Source organism: Antechinus flavipes, chromosome 3 (assembly GCF_016432865.1).
Source record: "Antechinus flavipes isolate AdamAnt ecotype Samford, QLD, Australia chromosome 3, AdamAnt_v2, whole genome shotgun sequence".
Classification (NCBI taxonomy): domain Eukaryota; kingdom Metazoa; phylum Chordata; class Mammalia; order Dasyuromorphia; family Dasyuridae; genus Antechinus; species Antechinus flavipes.
Window position 1 is genome coordinate 64582569 of NC_067400.1, and position 19771 is coordinate 64602339.

Here is a 19771-nt window from a genome sequence, read left to right on the forward strand (position 1 = left end):
ACCGATAAAGAAGGGGACAGTGTATTGTGGTTTCCTATTCCTGACACCTGGATGCATAGCCAACTGCACGGACCTGGGGGAGGGTCTAAGGTGATATAGTCTACCGGAATAGCTTTGTAGTTGCTTTTCCTCGTTTGGGGGATATGAGATTCGCCAGGAGAATGGTTCAGTGTAAAGGGGCTATCTTACTGTTTTCGTTTGGTAACTTCATACAGTGACTGACAAGTATCGGAGTGTGAGAAAAACAGACCCTTTTGTTGATATAGAGGCAGATTTCCTATTTTCTTAACAGTAGAAAGTAAAAGCCCCAGGAAGATTCATTGTATACTACATTAAATGGTCTCCTTATTTTGTAACATTTAGTTTGAGAATACCGAGTGGAAAAAATAGCACTAAAGTATAAGATAATCAGAAAAAATCCCAATGCAAAGTGCTCTCTTTTCCAAAAATTGTTCACTGTATGTTTCTGCATCTAAATTTGACTTCTACTCTTTGAAAGTTTTTTAGAGAGAACGGGTGTGTGCGTCCAAAGGAGAATAAAGTTTATAAGCTGTTCCTATATTTGAATGGCATTCATTTTTAGTAATAAGCTGATTTAAGTTTATAGAACTTGCTTTAAATAAGAATTTTTTAAATTGAATACCTATATGTTCTTTGTAGAGAGAGAATAAGAAGAAATTACTTTTAAGAAGTTAAAAGAGAATTACCTCATAGGTTCAGATCTGTAGTTCATGCAGGCCAGAATTCTGTCTCTAATCTTGATGTGTTATCTCTAAAATAGACTATAGATAAATAGATGTGAATATCTATTAATCAGCAAGTATTTTGAGTACCGGGAAGTGATAGACCCTGAGGATCCAAAGATAAACATAAAACAGTGCCTGCCTTCAAGAAGCTTCCAAGATAGTCAGAGTAGATGCACATCACAAGGTAGATGCATATGTGTATGTGCACAATGAATACAAGATAATTTGAGGGAGGACTGTAAGCAGTGGATAGATCAGGAAAGACCTCATATAGAAGGTGGTAGTTTAGCTTTGAAGGGATTCCAAGAGACTCAAAAGCTACTTTTTTGGCTATTTTTCTTGGTTTTTAATTTTTATGGTTATTCTTGTATTGGTAGTTGAATTACTGTTCTTGGGTAAAATTTATGTTCTCTGAACTCCTTATTTCCATTAACTCAGGAAAAACTTTATAAATGATTCTGGCTGTGTACTTCCTTCTAGCTAGGATTCCTAAGTCTGCCTACTTATCTTGGTAATACTTTCTACATTTCTGGATTGGCTCTGATTATAGAGGAAACGATATTCTACTTCTGATGCAAGAGTAGATATTAATATTGAAGTGATACCAAATAGGATCTGAGTAGGAAAAAAGCGGCTTTTTTCTAATGACAGATGACTATTATCCCATTATTGGTGGATTTCTAATAGTACTTATGTATAATAATTTAGACTGCACAGTGTTCTACTTACAATTATTTTAGAAGCACCAGCTCATTAGTAATCTGCTTTATGATAGCAAGTCCTTTTTTCTTCTCCATAGCTGCTTAATAGGCTGTTGAAGAAAAGAAACAAAGAAGTTTCCAGTTTTTGGATTCCAAAGCTGCCATTCAACCGACACCTCATATAGGATTTCTTGCAACACTTGGTAAAATTGAAAAGTGTTGTACAAACAGGTGTTAATAAGAGAGTGGGAAGGTATCTTAAGAGGTTATACCTAGTCTGTATCTCTTCCTCCCTTCCCCATTAGTGCCTCAGTGTTCCCATAAATACCTATTTTCAGCTAGTAGCTCAATGGATAAAGCACTGAGCCTGAAATCAGGAAAACCTGAGTTCAAATCCAGCCTCAGACACTTATGTCCTTGAGCCAAGTCATTTGACTTGTGTTTGCCTCAATTTCCTCAACTATAAAGTGGAGATGATAGCACTTAACTTGCAGGATTGTGGTGAGGATCAATTGAGGTAATAATCGTGCTGATGTTTATTGCTTTCAGTTCCCTATCTACCTCAGGATTCTGAGCAAAGAAGTTTGCAAAATTTAAAAATGCTATATAAATGTGAATTGCTATTTTTCTTATGCTTTTCTTTGTGCACAATGAATGCAAAGCTTGGGAGAAACTACAGCTAGAGATTGAATCTTTCATTTCATTGGTACTGGGAAAGTGGCATGGAGAAGTGATAAGCATTTATATAGCGTTTACTATGTATTAAGCACTTTACAAATATCTCATTTTGTCCCAACAGCCCTCTGACATAGGTGCTATTTTTGTTCCCATTTTACATTTGAGAGAACTGAGGCAAACAAGATAAGTGACTTGTCCAGAATCATACAACTGTGTCTGAGCCTGGATTTGAACTCTGGTCTTCCTGACACCAGGCCTAGCATTCCATCTGCTATATTGCTGGTACAGGAAATATTGTGATGAGGATATTTCTTTGATGAGGCCTTCCTGCCACTTGTATTGTCTTTATTGCATAGAGTACTTCAAATTTAAATACCTTGACTGAGATTCCCCCAGCCAGTGTGCATCAGAGGTGCTAAAGGAATTTTTTGTATGTTTGTTTAGAATGGCAATAGGGTATAATGATAAGAAAATTAATTTTGGAGTCAGGAGATTAACATTATGCTTTCTGCTCCAATGCTTATTTGTGACTGTAGACAGATTATTATCGGAGCCATTGGCGTCGCATCTTTTTAAAAATGAGCTTATAAGACTTATTTACTTCAGGGCTGTTGAGAGAAAAGAACTTTGTAAGCCTAAAAATCCTGTTATAGAAATGTTTGTGTTATGTATGTTTGTTGCTATCCTCCTGAGGGTTTTTTGGAATCCAGGAAGAACTGGGTTCAAGTTCTGTCTCAGTACATTTTGTGTGTCTCAAAGCAAGTTACTTGACCTTGATGCTCTGAATCACAGGTGTTAAACACTGCAATACTCGTAGTGTGGCCAGAACCAGACTAAAATATAATGAAAAACTATTTAATAACCAAATAAAAGATACAACAAAATAGATAATACTGCATTTTAAAACTAAGTATATGACCCACTGGGATCCTTATGTATAATTCAATAGCGCCACCCCCACGTTCCCATTTCTTTAGAAAACTATAAGACTGTAACTTGCAGATAAGGTGCTAAGCTGCACTGAAAGAGGGAGTTTCATTAACATGAAAGTCCCACATACTATGCTAAATGAAATCACAGTGCTGGTCCTTATTCCTTTCTTAGTCAATGGTTCCTGGTAAGGGCACTTTTTTGGGGGGATGAATGTTGAACAATAAACCATGAAACTAGTGAGGAAGGGGTTATACTGAGTTAAAAAATGTTTTAGATGTATTTTTATTTGTGGACATAAGTGGAAAAACAGATTTGGTTTGTTTTATTTGTTTTTTTTTTTTTTTTTTTTTTTTTTTTTTTGTTTGGCACATATTCAAATGATGAAGATGTAAATAGAGTGGGCTTATTAGATTGTGGGGATTTTTTATGTGCCAGGGAGAGGAATGTGGATTTGATTCTCTGAAAATGTAAAGTTTTTGAAGGTTTTTGAGCAGGAGAATGGCTTCTATCGATTTACAAATATTAGCTATCTACTTTGAGTCTAGCATTTTGAAGGATACAAAAGAAATGAGAAATCTTCTCTTAAAGGATCATAGCTCTAAAGGTTATCTGTTCTAACCTCTTCTTTATATAGATGAGTCAATTGAAGACAAAACTTAAGTGTCACAGGTTGGCAGAATCAGTATTGAACCTGGAGTTTTCTGATGTCAAATACAATATCCTTTCTTCAGAAGTTTACATTTCATGTTAGCTTCTGTAGCTACAAAGCAGCAAATTCATAGGCCTCTGAAACCCATCATAAGAGTGGATGTTATGGGATATGCAAGATGTTTTAGAAACAAGGCAAAGTACAAGAAACAAGGAGACCAGTTAAGTAAGGAAGAGATTAAAGATATGATAAAAGTGACAAGAATTTAAGTGGCCTTTCAAAGGACTATTTTAACTGCTTATAGAAATTGAAGGATACAACTCAAAAAGGCACTATCATTGGTAAAAGTTATGTAATCAAGAGTAGAAAGAAAAACATCAAGTTTGAGATGATATAATATCCAAGTGGAAATGCATTGTGTATTTGAAGGTATAAGTCTAAAGTTTTGGTGAGAGTTCAGGGCTGAAATATAATTTTGCCAGAGTTTGCCTGTTTTGTCAGTTTGTATCAATAGAGCATTAAAATATTTTAGGGGTGGTGGGTTATCATGCATGGGTGTTTTTGTTTTTTGTTGCAGTGATAGTTGTTTTAAACTAAAAGCAACACTATGTAGCAATGTTTTTAAAGATATCAACAAAGAATGTAGTCTCTTTTTCAAAATGTAGCAGGGAGAAATAAATCTACACTGTTATCAAAGTACATCTTGACTTAGAGGCCTGATGTACCTCATTTTTGCACAGTGTTCCTGAAAATTTCTGCCAATCAGTGTTTTTTTTTTTTTTTTTTTTTTTAATGAAGTCATATTTAAGAACTCTTGTGGGGGGTGGAAAAGTATTGTGCTACTAAAAATACTAAAAAAAAAAAATCTTTTGTTATGCCAATGATCAGAGATTTTTTGTTTGTTTGTTTGTTTGTTTGAATTTTTGTATATTGGATTTTCTTAAAGCAAGCACACCTGTATTTTCTTTAGCTGAGTTGATGTCTTCGGGAGGACTGGAATAGCTGCAGACTATGGGTAGTTCCTCAAGAAGAGTTCTTTACCTATGGCACAAGCATCAAAATAAAGGTGAATTGTTATTAATTAGCTGTCATTAAAATAAAAAATCACTGAAATGTAAGTAAACTTTTCATTATTGTGTTTTATGTTTGCACACATTTGGAAATTGGCAAGAACTGAAAGCATTTTTAATGCTTTATTAAAAACTATTGTTATTCAAACTTTATTTAGATTTATACATGTTATTTTATACAAAAGAGGGTCCTCTTCAAAGTGATATTTTCTATGCCTAGGCTAAAATATGTACTCTGAAATATAGGAAATAAAGGAATAGGAATATTTTTGCCAACACTTTTAATTACATTATAGAATGTCCAAAGTTAAATCATAACTTTTAATATGGGATGACATTTAGGGTAATAAGAACGAACCCTTTGAACATCTGTAAAGTGTAATAAGTAATTAAGGTATTAACAGGACCTGTAATTTAATTGATATAGCAAACTCCTTCATGAGAAAATTCAATATCCCTATAAGTTAACTCCTTCTCTGCAACTTCCAATCTTAGTGAGTTGCCTAATTTATTCCGGAGGATTAATCAACACAAACATTACTGTGATAAGAAAATTAGCATTATACAATACAAATAATCTTGTCCTTGAAAGTCCCATTAGGTATAACTTTTCCCAGTTCATAGTTACTTGCTGAAAAGGGTCAGGCCCCAACTGAAGTAGGGGTGGGTAAAAAGTATAATTCTGTCAGAGCCCAGATAGGCACTATCCATAGAGATGGTCATCTTCATATGAATATTATTTAATTGTATCTGCCAATTTTTTAACTGCACTTTGTTGGGGGAAAGAGATGCTAATTAGTAGAAATAATTTATTCAAAGAAGTAGCTTAATATTAACTATTAAAAAAAGGATTACCCAGTAGAATGAGTCCTGTCTTTGCAACTCAAAGATCAGTATTCAAATCCTGATTCTGCCTTTATTTCTTGCATACAAGTCATTCCATCCCTCTGGGTAAAAGTTGAAAAGTGAGGGGTCTCTACTGTCCCTAGTCATTTCACTGAATCCTGTCATGCTATTCACCAGGAGGGGTTTCAGAAAGTTTGTGTTTTCAGAAAGAATGTAGAAGCAGAAAGATAATGTGACTAGTGATTCATTTGTCATTATTCATTACTTTAACAATCTGGATCCTTGTAGCTTTATACTTCATTAAATAACCTTTTTAAAAAAATTTTTTTAAATGTGATTCCTTCTTTGAAAAAAGTTCTAGTGTCTACTGATGTCATTTGGTACCTTAGGAAAAACAGTCAGGGAACATGGTTCTTTGTTCTTCTTTTGAATTCAGGTACCTGAACTTTAAAAGTGGTTAAGGGAAAGTGTAGGAGAGGCATAATAAGTGGTCTAGCTTTTAATATTATATATCTATAAATTATATAGACCATTGTTTTAAGTGTTTACTAAACATCTTTGTTTTAAGACTTTACCCCTTTACTTCACAATAAATGTCTTGTGTTCTTCCTGATATAGTCACTTCATAAATGATTTGTGTTCTAGTAAATTTTCATCAGTAAGGAATGAAGTCAAATCTTTGCTGTGTGGGAAATTTCAGCGTGTAACTTGAGAGTGTCTAGGTTTGTACTTTGAAAGATGAGGTATACACATTGTAGTGAATAGTGGAACCTTTTTAGGAACTTGGTGAACATCAGAATGACTTGACCATGTATGTAATGAGGATTTATCATTTCAGCATGTGCCTTTATAAACTTGGTCAGCATCCTAAAGGAAGTCAGCTAAATGTGAGTGATTGGGGGAGAAATGCTTCAAGGACACGTTGAAGCAATGTAACAATGTCAGTATTTAGAAAATAACAGTAGCAAACGTTGCTGACACAAAATATAGATAGTTACTGGTATAAGCAAAAATGTCATCTTAACTAAGAAGGTGATTGTGATAGGCTCTGGTGTTCTGCGGTAGCTTCCTGTGCCCAGAAAATTACATTACTACTTAGCTCTTATAATACAGAGAAGTTATCATTTTGTATATGCTTTTCAGGTTCTTTGAGTGGTTATATCATTTTCTTATAATCCTATATGTTAGGTAGGGCAGGAACAACAGGTACCTCATCTAGACATTGGAAAGAGGTGTTCCAGTAAAAATTATAAATAATTGAAGCATACTTCTTTTAAAGATGGAAATTTGTCTTAAGGACACTTTTCCTGTAATGTGTTATATGCTTCCCTGCTTTCTTTAACAGAATGTCCACAACATAATTTAATCTTTTCTATCTGATGACTTGGGGGTCATCATGGATTTCAGTTATTCAATTGTACTCCTAACATGTTAATGTTTTCAGAAATTAATGAGATGTAAGGAACTGTCTGGTACTAAATAAAATAGCTCTAGACTGCTGTATTTGAAAACAAGAAAAAAAGTCATAGGAACTAGCCTGTTCTTGGTAGTTCTTTGGTTTCTTCAGCTGTCAGCTCTGACTTGCTCTCCTGTGATTTGCTATCTTATTGTCATCAATTATATACTAATAATTCACATGCCAATAACTTTTTAAGGTTTATTCCTTATTGTATGTTCAATATCTATATTGTTTTATACACAATGGGCCAGGTAGTTCTGCCTATGCCATGGGGAAAAGATAAATGAGTTTGTTGGCAGCTGTTTCCTACTCAAAGACCTCTTTATGTCATGGCTGTGTTCTAAAGCATTGGGGTCAAACTCCACTAGTAATGGAGTTATATACTCATATATGTGAGGGCCACAGATTGACTTAGTTTTGAAATGTAACATTTTTTTTGTTTTGTTAAATATTTCCCAGTTATTTTAATTTGATTTTGCCAAATGAATGTGGGAGTGTTATCCCTGGTCTATATAGTTTGTCCACCCCCAATAAATAAATTGTAGTATTAGTTCCATTTTGTAAATGAAGAAATTGAGGAAAATGACTTTACTTTTTGGCTTGCTTAAAGACACACAAGTAATCAGTAACAGAGGCAAGACTAGTACAGTTTTTCTGAAATACTAGTTTTTTTGCTTTTTTTTTTTCTATACTGCATTGCTAACCAGAGTGATTCATGTTAATCAGGGGGAAAAAAGAGGTGACATATTTGGTGGTTTAGCATCATAGGAAACTTTTATTTGGACTGCTTTGGTGAGCATTTATCAATTTTGTTGTTGTTGTTTTGTTTAGATTGAATTTACTGAAACCATCTCTAAAGTTAGTAATCTAGTAATACATGAAAATAAACTGAATCATTGTTACTTTTTTGTTGTTTAGACATTTTGGTTAACATTTTATATTTTGATTTCTGGTATTGGCTTGACTATATTTACTTGTTGACATTCAAAGTTCTATTTGGAAACATTTTTTATGTCCAATAATTACACTAAATAGAAGTATATTAATAAGAATCTGGATATTTGTTAAAGATTTAAAAAGTGAAAAGGCTTTCTCTTTAAATAATAAAATTAAAAATAAATGACTAGAAAATGTTCTACTTTGTTAGAAATTTAGTCGTCTGTTCCTAAACCACTATTACTGGTTAGAATAGGTCATGTAATTTGTTTTCTACAGAGTTGTCAAGACACATGGATGATGTTTAATAATTTTTTTGTTTTTATTTGGGGTGGGGGGTGGGGCTTGAATAATGACAATGAGTTCTTTTCCCAATATGCTATAATCCTAGTTATTAGACTAACTTTATTATTAGAAATTTTTTCTTATTATTCTCCCTATATATATATTTGCTTATACTGCAGACTATTGGAAGTAATGACACTTGGCGGACATGCATTGTTATTTTGAGAGGAGTTATAAACAGCTGAATAGACAAATAATGGAATCAGATTGGTGGAAACACTATTTCTTTTTGGTAGGTGTTTGAAAGTCAAGACCTATTGCTGTTCATAAAGAAAGAAAGGAATCTGCTCTTTAATGGTTAAAATAGAGACTGATCCAAATTGTAATAGAATATCCCTTTCAGAATGGCATCTTTGTAAACTTGTTTTTAATTGGCATTTACTGAATGAAAGAAATATGGTATGTATAGGGCAAAATATAGACTCGGACACTTCCTTTCTTTAAATTTCTCATTCTTAATAGATAGGGTACAGGTGAGTGATTGTAAAAGTGTATATTGTAACCATTTTGCCTTTTTTAAAAAATTTGGTTGGGTTAATGGTGCTTTTAGGAAGTTGTTGTATTAATGACTAAAATTTATAATGTAAGAATGGAAAAATATATCAACTAATATAGATAAACCGATACCTTTATTCATGATAAATTATAATTTTTGCTTTGTTCTATTTTTCTTCCTCAGAACCTTTCAGGTGAAGTTGTGATTTTCTTTTTAATTTGGGTAGAAGCAATTTATTTTTAAAAAGTATGACTCCTTTGAAGATACATGGTCCTATCCGAGTACGGAGCATTCAGACGGGGATTACAAAATGGAAAGAAGGATCATTTGAAATTGTGGAAAAAGAAAATAAAGTCAGCCTAGTGGTTCACTATAATGCTGGAGGAATTCCAAGGACATTTCAGGTATTGCCATTTTGTGTTTGGAATATATTAATTAGTGTCCTTTAATAAATAGTAGATCTATGCCAGAGTTAAGTTTCATGTCAACTCCCTACTAGATGATTTATTCTTGTTTCTTATTTCCAGTACACTAATCCTTTTGTATAAATGCATTGTAAATTATTCAAAAGCATTGTTGGGTGGCCTGCAAAAGCAGGCGGTAAGTACCATTATTTAAGGGGAAAATGAGGCTTAAGTCAATATCCAAGCTATTTTCTAGTTTTCTTTTCTTTTCTTTTTTTTTTCTTTTTTGGAGTTAGGATGATGCTTTAGTACTTTTTGTTTGTTTTTTAAAAAATATGATGGCTATTAAAACATTTTAGGCTTAGTTGTTTAAAAAATACATAAAATCTTTTTTGTTTATTCTGCTAAAGGCAGAATATTTTACTGTAGGAGTTATTACTGTTTGTAATTTTAAAAATGCATACTTTAGCATTATGTTTAGAAACTCTTTGCATGCATGTTTGTAGTTTTGTGTACTGAGGCACTAATCTGTATGAGTTAATTTTAGAATCATTACATGTAGAATTTTTCATACATAAGTGATCTAATCTTAATAACTCTATCCTTGTTCATACATGCAGAAGTAGAGACTTTGTTCCACATGTAAATAATATGAATATGTTGTTCTGAATTGAGGGCCCACCCTTATATGTGTGTAGAGGAGGATGATACAATTGTATATCCAAGAGCTTGATACAAAATTCCTTTGACAATTGTATTGAGACAAAGTGCTATCTTTTAAAAAAAAAAAAATAATAACTTGCCTTTGCTTAAGGGTACAGAAAGTACCCTTTAACTAATATAAGTCCATCTCTAACATTAAGCTCATAAAGTAGTGAAGAAATCGGTGGTGTTAGACAGAAAATAAACACCAGCTAATGCGTCCATACCATTGCTTTGACCATCCCATAACAAGACAAATTAAGTATAGATTTGTGTCTACCCTCTCTTTTGAGATTTCATTCTTTGACTTTGTTCCCCAAAAACTTGATCTTAACTGAAGTAACCTCAGTTACTTTCTAGTCCTAGTGAAAGAACAAGTCTAGAAGTGACTTAACTTAGAAGTTATTTAGACTTCTGACAGTTTTATTCTGTATATCAGGAAGGCTTTATCATATACATATATGGTCTTTTAATGTTATGGTTTCTGAGAGAGTCCGAATTTTACTTTCTTGGCTCATGTTCATGCTAAAAGAACTCTCTTAATATTTTTCCCTTGAATTTTAATGCTCTGGTTTTAAAGGAGGTGGTAGGCTATTCATTCATGAGACTGATAGTATTTTTTTTCTTTTTAGGCCCAGGCCTACCCTCTTAATATGTCTTAATTCTTAAATTCTAAATCAAGTTATTTTGTACATAGCAAATATGTCATTCTGATTAGGGCATAAATTTGGACTTGCTCTGAAGTTTTAAAAAAGAATAAAATTTTATGTAAAGGAGAGATTCTTTAAGAAATTAACTCTGTGTGTGTGTGTGTGTGTGTGTGTGTGTGTGTGTGTGTGTGTGTATTCATGCTTATCTAAAAATTAACAAAAGGCAGTCGGACTACACTTTTTAAAAAATTATCTTTTATTTCTCCTGTGACAATTCTAGGCATAAAGTTAAAGTGACACAGGGAATTATTATCCTCATTGTCAACAAAAGGAAATATTGAATGAATATTTGTGAGGCTGAAGGTAGGGAGGAACAGTTAAATACCTGTAGAAGAAGTTGAGGGAACAAAAGTTACTTTTCTAAGATCATCAAAAAATCTGTTTCAGAACCCTAAGACTTGGTTTTAATTTGAAAGTTCAGATAACTTCTAAAAATAGCAAGTGTTCTTAGAATGCTTTGGAGTCTTACCTAGGACTAAGAGTTGAGGGCAGAACCCAACAGAAGCTGAATTAGTTAACATCCATCCCTAATGATGGAACTGGAGATGTAACTATATAAGTTAGAGGTAACTCTTGGGTGAAGAAACTCCCTTTGCCAATGCAAGTCTCTACCTAGTCTCACAGAGTTACATAGAACATAAAAAGCTAGTTGTCTCCCCCAGAGTCACATAGACAGCACATATCAGAGGCAGAACATTGAGCCAGTTTGCTATGTACTACACTATGCTATCTTTCCATGTTCAATTTGAGCAATACAAGTGAAATTTTATATATTCATAAAAATTGAAGGACTTGGATTTTAGTGATTAAGACTTGCTATTTAAAATCTTTTGTTTGAAGAAATGTATTCTTTGGGACACGACTATATTGTTGCCCTTTCAACCTCTTTGTTAGGTCTTAATAGAATAATGACTGTAAATTAGTGACACTATTATTTCATCAGACCTCGACTAGTTGGTGTACCAATTTTCATTTAGTTTTGTTAAATTGTCTGTGTTTCTGAAAATATGGAGCTGCCTAGCTTTAATAGTAATTTAGATTTGACAACAGTGTGAAATGTTTTTAAAGAAGATTTTGTTACCATATTCATAACTGTATTACTTTTGGAAAAAATATTGATTTTATTCCAACAAGAAATGAAGAATAAAATCTTCTTTATAAAAGGGAAAAATTTGGTTTATCATGGTAAAGAGAGAAATGGTTATGAAGAAGATAGTCCTTTGACTAAAATTCTTCATTGATATTTTTACATTGATAATAAATAAGATCATTTCCCTTTCCCATTCAGCTAAGTCATAATATAAAGAATGTGGTTCTTCGACCTAATGGAGCAAAACAAAGTCGTCTGATTCTTACACTGCAGGATAACAGCTATTTGTCCATTGACAAAGTACCATGTAAGGATGCAGATGAAATGAGGCTGTTTCTGGATGCAGTCCATCAAAACAGACTCCATACAGGTGAGCACTAATCATCCCAAACTGTGGGCATGATTGGTGCAAAAATTAGGGGGGACAGGGGAGCTGAATATTTAAATTAAATGGGGGGAAGGGGAAAAAAAATCAGTGTAGGTCAAGAGATTCAACTGAGACATTATTTTTCTAAAATACAAAATAGTTGTGGTAATCAAGGAGTTTAATTCCACCAAAAGGTATCTTATTTGGTACATGGTTTGATACTGATGATAAAATGTGCTACAGCTTAAAAGATTAAAAAAAAAAATTGTTGCTAAATTGGAAGCTGGCCTTGTTTTGAAAAAAAAAAAAAAACTTAAAAAGGAAACTATTCATTTCTAAGCAAATGTGTATAAGAATTTTCCCGCCCATTTGCATACCCATTGTGTTTCACAAATTCATTTTTTAAGTTGCTTGTTTAAGTTGCTGTAATCTTTTCCTACAGAAACAGTATCATAAATTGTGAAAAGATTCCAATACTAACTCCCAAGCCAATTTAAGTTATAACATACATGGATATTAATACTAACACAAGCATACACTATTACTTTTCAGCTAGTTGCTGATTCATTATAGATTTCTTGTGGAGCAAACTGCCCTCTCTATAACTTCATTTTGCCTGATAGTGTGTTTTCAGTTATGTGAGGTGTATGCCCATAGTATTATCTTGACTTTTGCATCCTGGGCAGGAGGTTGTGTCTTGTTAAGTGGGAGAGGAAGAAAGATAAGTTTAGTGCTTTGTCCACCACACTGTGCTACCTCATCTTAACTGAAATTGCTATCTAGATTCTAGTTCCTCAAATAGGTAACTAAGGTTAATTTTTAGGGCAGTAGGATCTTCCTTAGGTATATTCTTTGGCTTTTACTTCAGTTTTCTTAATTAAGATATAGTTATATTGTATTTATATAGCACCTATTTTTTAAAAACTTCGTATCAAAAAATATTTATCAATAAACATTTTGGCTATCTTTTTTTCCTTTGCTTTTCCTTCCCTTCTTTACCCAAATATATAAAAATACTAGTAATCATCTCTTTGTAAAAGTTAGTGATTTGGGGGTGTGCCTTTGTCATTAGCCATGAAACCTTCCCAGGGGTCTGGTAGCTTTGGCGGAGTTCTCGGGAGCAGGACTACACAGAAGGAAGTCAACAGGCAGTACTCTTACATAGAAAATCAGGTATGTTAAATTGTATTTTAAAGTATTGAAATCTGATTATTAACAACTGAGAGTTTGTAATTTCTCAGTATTTTTGAAGGTAGTTGAAGGAGATACTATTTTTATAGTAATGCCCTCTTTGTCATAAATCTCCTTTTAGGCATTCATTTCTTTTTATTTTCACCATTTTGTTCATTTTAAAATTTTATCACACATTCCACTGCCTTAAGAAGCACAATATAAAATAAGCATTTTCTTAATATAAATCAGCATCATTATGATTATTCTTTATGTACTCTGTTTTAATACAATAATGCTCTCAAAGTTTAGTCATGTAGAACTGCTTTATGCCAAATATTGTTAGATTATTTTGTTTTTAATATTTTTAATATTTGTCTCTCTTCTGGCTGATAGATTATCATCTCTCCATTCTTGCTGATATATCAGTATGCTATCCTTTTTAGCAGCTTCCATCCTCCCTTCTAATTTGTTCTCACAAATCTGCTATGGACTGAGAAACTAGACCACTGAGCTTATTAAAAGTAAATAGGTTCTGAATGAAGGCCTGAGAGGCTTTCCTACAAATACAAAGTACCTTAGTTTATTTTAGATTTGCAGATATTTTTGCTTACTCTCTGGTGTTTTCCCTTGCCCACCACCAGGTAGTGGAGGTGCCTTGATGATAACCTCCATAAAAGTAAGATACCATTGATCAAAACTGTTTTTGGTATATGTTGTCCTGTATGAAGTTTAGCTACTTAATCTGTTATTGGAAATTTGGTGGTCTTTGTTACTATTAAATATAGGCATGGATATTTTAATCAGATAAATTCTTATCTTTCTTAATGTAGTCACAAATTGATTTGAGAATGTAGTTTTTAACAGAAGATAGGAAAGTATTCTTCGTGGAGAGGTCTCATACTTAGTGCTTGAAAAGAGTATTCTTCTAGCTGTTTCCCCAAATACTGTTACACCAGTCAGTTTTTCTTTGATTTGGTTATTTCAATTCTGGCTTCTCCTGTACAGGTCATTGCTGCCGCTTCTGCCAATGTGCCCGTGTTCTTCACCCATTTTCCCTGGTGAATGTTTCCTTTCTTTTTCTCTTTTAAATCAAAATTCTATTTGATGCTTGCTTCAGGCATTATTGGATTCTTTGTCAACCAAATTGGCAGTGCCATACTTTTCTCCAGTCTTTGTTGGTCCTCCTTTTTCATTCTCTTGGTGAAAAGTATTTTTTCCGAGACCTACTTCTTTGTTCTCTTCATCCATGACACTCCCCAAATCTCCTTTGGTCAGTGAATGGTAGGATTCTTTCTTTTATCCTTCATATGTGCCTTGGAAATTTAGAAATTTATTAGAAAAAAAATTGCAAATTTGGATTTTAAGCATCTTTGATATAATCTCATTTATTACCTTTGGAGGTATACTTATTGAATATGGATTGTTTCTCTTTTTTTTCTTTTAGACTTCTTCAAAAAAAGCAAGCTTGGAATCCAAAGATGATACATTTCGAAAAGTTCTTGGTAATCCAGGCAGAGGATCCACAAAGACCCCAACAGGAAGTATCATGAGTGGGACCCGCATACATACCTCTCTGTCTTCTACTTCAACACCTTTAAGAACAGGATTATTAGAAAATCGGTATGGAGGCTATTTCCATTGATAATTATCATTTACAAATATGTTTCATTCTGTTTTTAAAAACTATCTTAATTAACTATTTCAAAGTTTGATATCTGATGTTTTGAGAAAGGTATTAAAAGATAGAAAAAAGTTCAGCATGTACACAAAGCTATTGCAGTATATTGGAGATAATTGTGTGAAATAATGTAGAAAACTTTATACGCAATTTGAAATTTTTGTTCTAATTTGCTTAACAGAATTTTAGTCAACATTTATTACATGTGTGCAAAAAGAATTGGTTATAGTCTACTATAAAGGGGGCTTTTAAGGCTGTTTTGAGAAATGATATAGGATTAAAAAAGATGGTAAAAGATTAAAGAAGACTACTACTTGTGTTGTAAAGGATGATAATGAGGACACAAATACTTGATTCTCTATTTTCTCTGCTAAGGAAGATGATCTTTGTTTTTTGTTTTTTGTTTTTTGTTTTTTTATTACAGCTTTTTATTTACAAGATATATGCATGGGTAATTTTTCAGCATTGACAGTTGCTAAACTTTTGTTCCAACTTTTCCCCTCCTCCCCACCCCCTCCCCCAGATGGCAGTTTGACCAATACATGTTAAATATGTTAAAATATAAGTTAAATACAATACGTGTATACATGTCCATACAGTTATTTTGCTGTACCAAAAAAATCGGATTTTGAAATAGTGTACAATTAGTCTGTGAAGGAAATCAAAAATGCAGGTGGACAAAAAAAAAGGATTGGGAATTCTGTGTAGTGGTTCATAGTCATCTCCCAGAATTCTTTCGCTGGATGTAGCTGATTCAATTCATTACTGCTCTATTGGAACTGATTTGGTTCATCTCATTGTTGAAGAGGGCCACATCCATCAGAATTGATCATCATATACTGTTGTTGTTGAAGTATATAATGATCTCCTGGTCCTGCTCATTTTATTCAACATCAGTTCATGTAAATTACTCCAGGCCTTTCTGAAATCATCCAGGTGGTCATTTCTTACAGAATAATAATATAGGAGGAGAGAAGAAAAATATCTTAGTAAAGAACTGAAACTCAAGATAAAGTTATAATGAGAGTACAATACAATTCTAATTGAATCTTAAGTCACCAGACCTTAATGAACCACATCCTAGACTTAAGAAATAACCAAGTAGAGCAAAGTCATTGTCATTGATTCCTGAAAGATCATGAAGAGTGGGAAAGGTGCTGTAGGAGTTGTTTTATTTTTTTTTAAGGGAAGATAGTAGAGTCTGTAAACTATAGATAAATAAGTTTTAGTTTCTAGCAGACATCTAGAGGTATGAGCATCTAGAAAGGAAACAGTAGATTGGTAAAACCTTTTTTTTTTTTCTCTGTTACACTGGTAGATCCAGGGAATATAAAACATCATTTGCCTAGATTTCAACAAAGCATCTGACAAAATCTCATGCTGTTCTTGAGGACAAGATAGGATAATATGTGCTTAATATAATGTAATCTGGTAAATTTAAAGACAGTTTTATAACTGGATCTGATGAGTCATTGTCGACTTTGATGGTGGTCTCTTTTGGAGCACTCCAGAGACTTGTTTTTGGCCTGTGAAGTTTAATATTTTTTATCATGACTTGAATGAAGGCATAGATGGCATATGCTGATCAGATCTGCCAGTAGCAGAAAACTAGAATAGGTAATACATTGGATCATATTAAGTCAAAATCCAAATCTCTATAGGCAGGAATGGTGGCTTGAATCTAAGAGAGAATTTAATAGAGGTAAATATAAAATCTTATACTTAAAAAGTATAACTTCACAAGTACCAGATTATCAATTTGTGGCTGGCTAGCTAGCTCATAGTTACATGAAAAAAAATTCCAGTCACTTAGGTGATTTGTAAAACATGGTGAGAGGCTCTTTTAAGATAGCACATTGTCTCTAGAATTTGGGAAGTAATGGTTATACTGTAGTGTGGCATAAATAGAATGCATCTTGAGTATTTTATTCAGATTCTGTTACCATATTTTAGAAGGACTTTAACATGTTGGAGAGTCTTTTAGAAGAGGCAGTCAAGAAACTCCATTCCACATGAACATCTTATGAAAGAACGAAGTATTTTTGGTTGGAGAAGACCAGGGAGACATGTTAACTATTTTCAAGTATTCCAGCGGTTGTCCTATAGAGCAGGGATTAAAAGGACAAACCTGGGAGCCATAGTATAGAAACCATGGGTGTTTGTTTACGTTGAGGCTGTTCAGAAGTACAAGGAGCAGCATTGTAAAAGTGCTCCAGGGCTTCAGACAAAGACTGGCTAAAGAGGAGCCGGAGTGGCCTAGAGAAAGTTCTAGTATGGGCTGAGCTCAATGATCTCTGACATCCCTTCCAACTCTGCAAGACTGAATGAATGACAAATGGCATGATTACAGGTACTATCCTTGAAGCCATTAGGAACTATAGTTTTGATGGTGTAGATAATACATTAGTGTTTTGATTCTCTGTATTCTATAGGAGTGAGAAGAGAAAAAGATTGCTCTCATCAGGGTCAGAAATGAATGAAGATTACCCCAAGGAAAATGATTCATCCTCGTAAGTTACCATGAAAGCCTTTGTGCCATTATATTAGTGTTTCTTACCCTGATAGTTGGAACCACAAGGGAATACAGTACAGATGGTTAGAAAACTGAAAAGGTACTAAGTGATGGTATTAAGCCGAATGCTATCTAAAAAGAATGATGTGCCAACTGTCACCCTCTTGTTTTGCCAGTGTTTATTATTTTTAATGCCAGGAGGGAGGGAAAGAGCACAGATCTATTGGACTGGAGAGAGCAATGGATGTGGAACTGGACTACAAGGCTTCAAATCAAGGATCTGATAATTTTCTAAGTTCCTTCTGTCAAATTACTCAACTCTAGCTAGGCTTCAGTTTTCTTAATTGTAAAATATGGGATTGGATTCTAGGGACCTTTCCTCTGGTGCTATAAACTCTGAGCTGATTTTTAATAGTATTTGTGGGTTTGGGATTTTTTTTGGAATTAACTGCTTTTATTATTATAAATAAGAAAAGAGGAAAAGGGAGGTAATAAAATAGAATATTATCATTTAACTTCTGTGAAAATTATGTTTCTATTTAATAAATCAGGTTCATAAACATAAGGAAATTTTAGGTAGAATTTCATAACCTTTCACAAATGGTATCAATCAGTAAGCAATAGGTCCCTATTATATAATAGACACTGGGATACAGATACCAAAAAAAAAAAAAAAAAAAGTCGTCCTAAGAGGAGAGACAAATGCATACAGAATAAAGAGAACAATCAAAGTAATTAAATACAAGGTAATTTGAGAGGGGATTAGAATCACTTGGTAGGGAGGGGACCTAAAAAGACTCCATAGAGCTTGAGTAGCATTTTGAAGCAAGAGGGGAAATTTTGTGAAAGTAAAGAAGTGATGAATTCTGGGCATAGAAGATGGAGTGCTATGGGTAATTGGCCTGGATCAGATTGAACAGGAAGAGGAGTAAATGTCCATTGTGACTGGAAAAATAGATTGTGGGGTGTGAAGGGTTTTAAAAACTAAACAGAGGTTCATATTTTAAAAATCTTGGCAAAGATACTATAGTGATTTACCATTTCTCTCCTCAGCTCTTTTTACAGATGAGGAAACTGAGGCAAACAGGGTTAAGCAGTTTAACAATGGCTACAAAAGATGGGAATAGTAAATGTTGGAGGACTTATAGAAAGACAGGCACACTAACACATTGGTTAGTACGGTTATGAATTGTCCCAGTCATTCTGGAAAATAATTTGAAATTATACTTAACAATGACTAGAATGTCCATATTCTCTGATTTGTAGATCCCATTGAGGCATTTACTTCAGTGAGATCAAAGATAGAAACAAAGGTCTCACAGATAAAGATTTACACTCCCTCATCGAATCTTCTTTAGTAACAGCAATTCTAACATTCTGTACCTGTAGTCCTCCTCTTCTCTACCTGGTAGAGGGGAGTTTGTTTCATCATTAGTCCTCAGAAACAAAACTTGATATACTGGCAAATCTTGAAATAAGAACTGTTGCCAATTACATTGAAAAATGTTCAGAGAAATGAAAGTTTAAAAAAAAAAACTTGGGTTATACCTTATTCTTCTTAGTTGCACTAAGTTAATAAAAGATAAAATTCAATTCTGACTTACAGCTGTGGTTAGTCAATAGAATTGTGGATCAGTCTAAAACAAGCTACTTGCAAAGAATAGAATTTAAGTGTTGCAAAAAATACTGTTTGATCCAATGGTCCTATTATAGGGCTAGTAATATGAAAAAGAGACATATCTATTTAAAAATAGTCCAGTAACCTTATTTGTTTTTTCATAAGCCAAAAACAATTTTTTTTTTTTTAAAGAGTTACATTACAAATTTTTAAATCATCAAGTATTTTTTTCTCCCCACTTTGGGAGGGGGAGCGGGGTGGAGAAGAAACCCTTATCATTTAAGCATAGTAGAGCAAAACAAATTCCCACATTGAATTATTTTCAGAACTACTATGGCAGTGAGTGGAAAATGTGTGAGCATTTTATGGCAAATGAGTAGAGTAGAATGTTACTGCACCATAAGAATCAATTACCAGGAAGAATTTGCTGAAGAGGAAAGCAGAACCAAAAGCAAACAATGTATTCTCTGACTACAGCTGTGTAAGTACAGAACAGATTCAAATTAATCCACAGAAAAGATTAGAAAAGATGAGGGAAACAAAAATATTAAAGGACTAAGCATAAATTGCTGTCTCCTTCCCACATTGAATTTCCCATCTTAATGTTGTCGTTGCTCATTCTTTGCAAAATATAATCTCATTCAAGGGTATTTTTTGC

General features: G+C 33.4%; 1 protein-coding gene across 3 annotated transcripts in view; it reads left to right on the forward strand.

The window, feature by feature from the left end:
* The window catches only part of USP37 (ubiquitin specific peptidase 37), a 65126-nt gene that overhangs the window by 1062 nt on the left and 44293 nt on the right, over positions 1 to 19771 (forward strand). For 2 of the 3 annotated variants that reach the window (XM_051983548.1, XM_051983546.1), the window contains exons 2-8: positions 4678 to 4773; positions 8483 to 8595; positions 9043 to 9263; positions 11964 to 12135; positions 13205 to 13305; positions 14750 to 14925; positions 17416 to 17493. In XM_051983548.1, coding sequence (XP_051839508.1) covers positions 9108 to 9263; positions 11964 to 12135; positions 13205 to 13305; positions 14750 to 14925; positions 17416 to 17493 — 683 coding nt within the window. In that variant the 5' untranslated portion in view covers positions 4678 to 4773; positions 8483 to 8595; positions 9043 to 9107. The remainder of the gene's footprint in view (positions 1 to 4677; positions 4774 to 8482; positions 8596 to 9042; positions 9264 to 11963; positions 12136 to 13204; positions 13306 to 14749; positions 14926 to 17415; positions 17494 to 19771) is intronic. The other variant, XM_051983547.1, reaches the window with a different exon arrangement.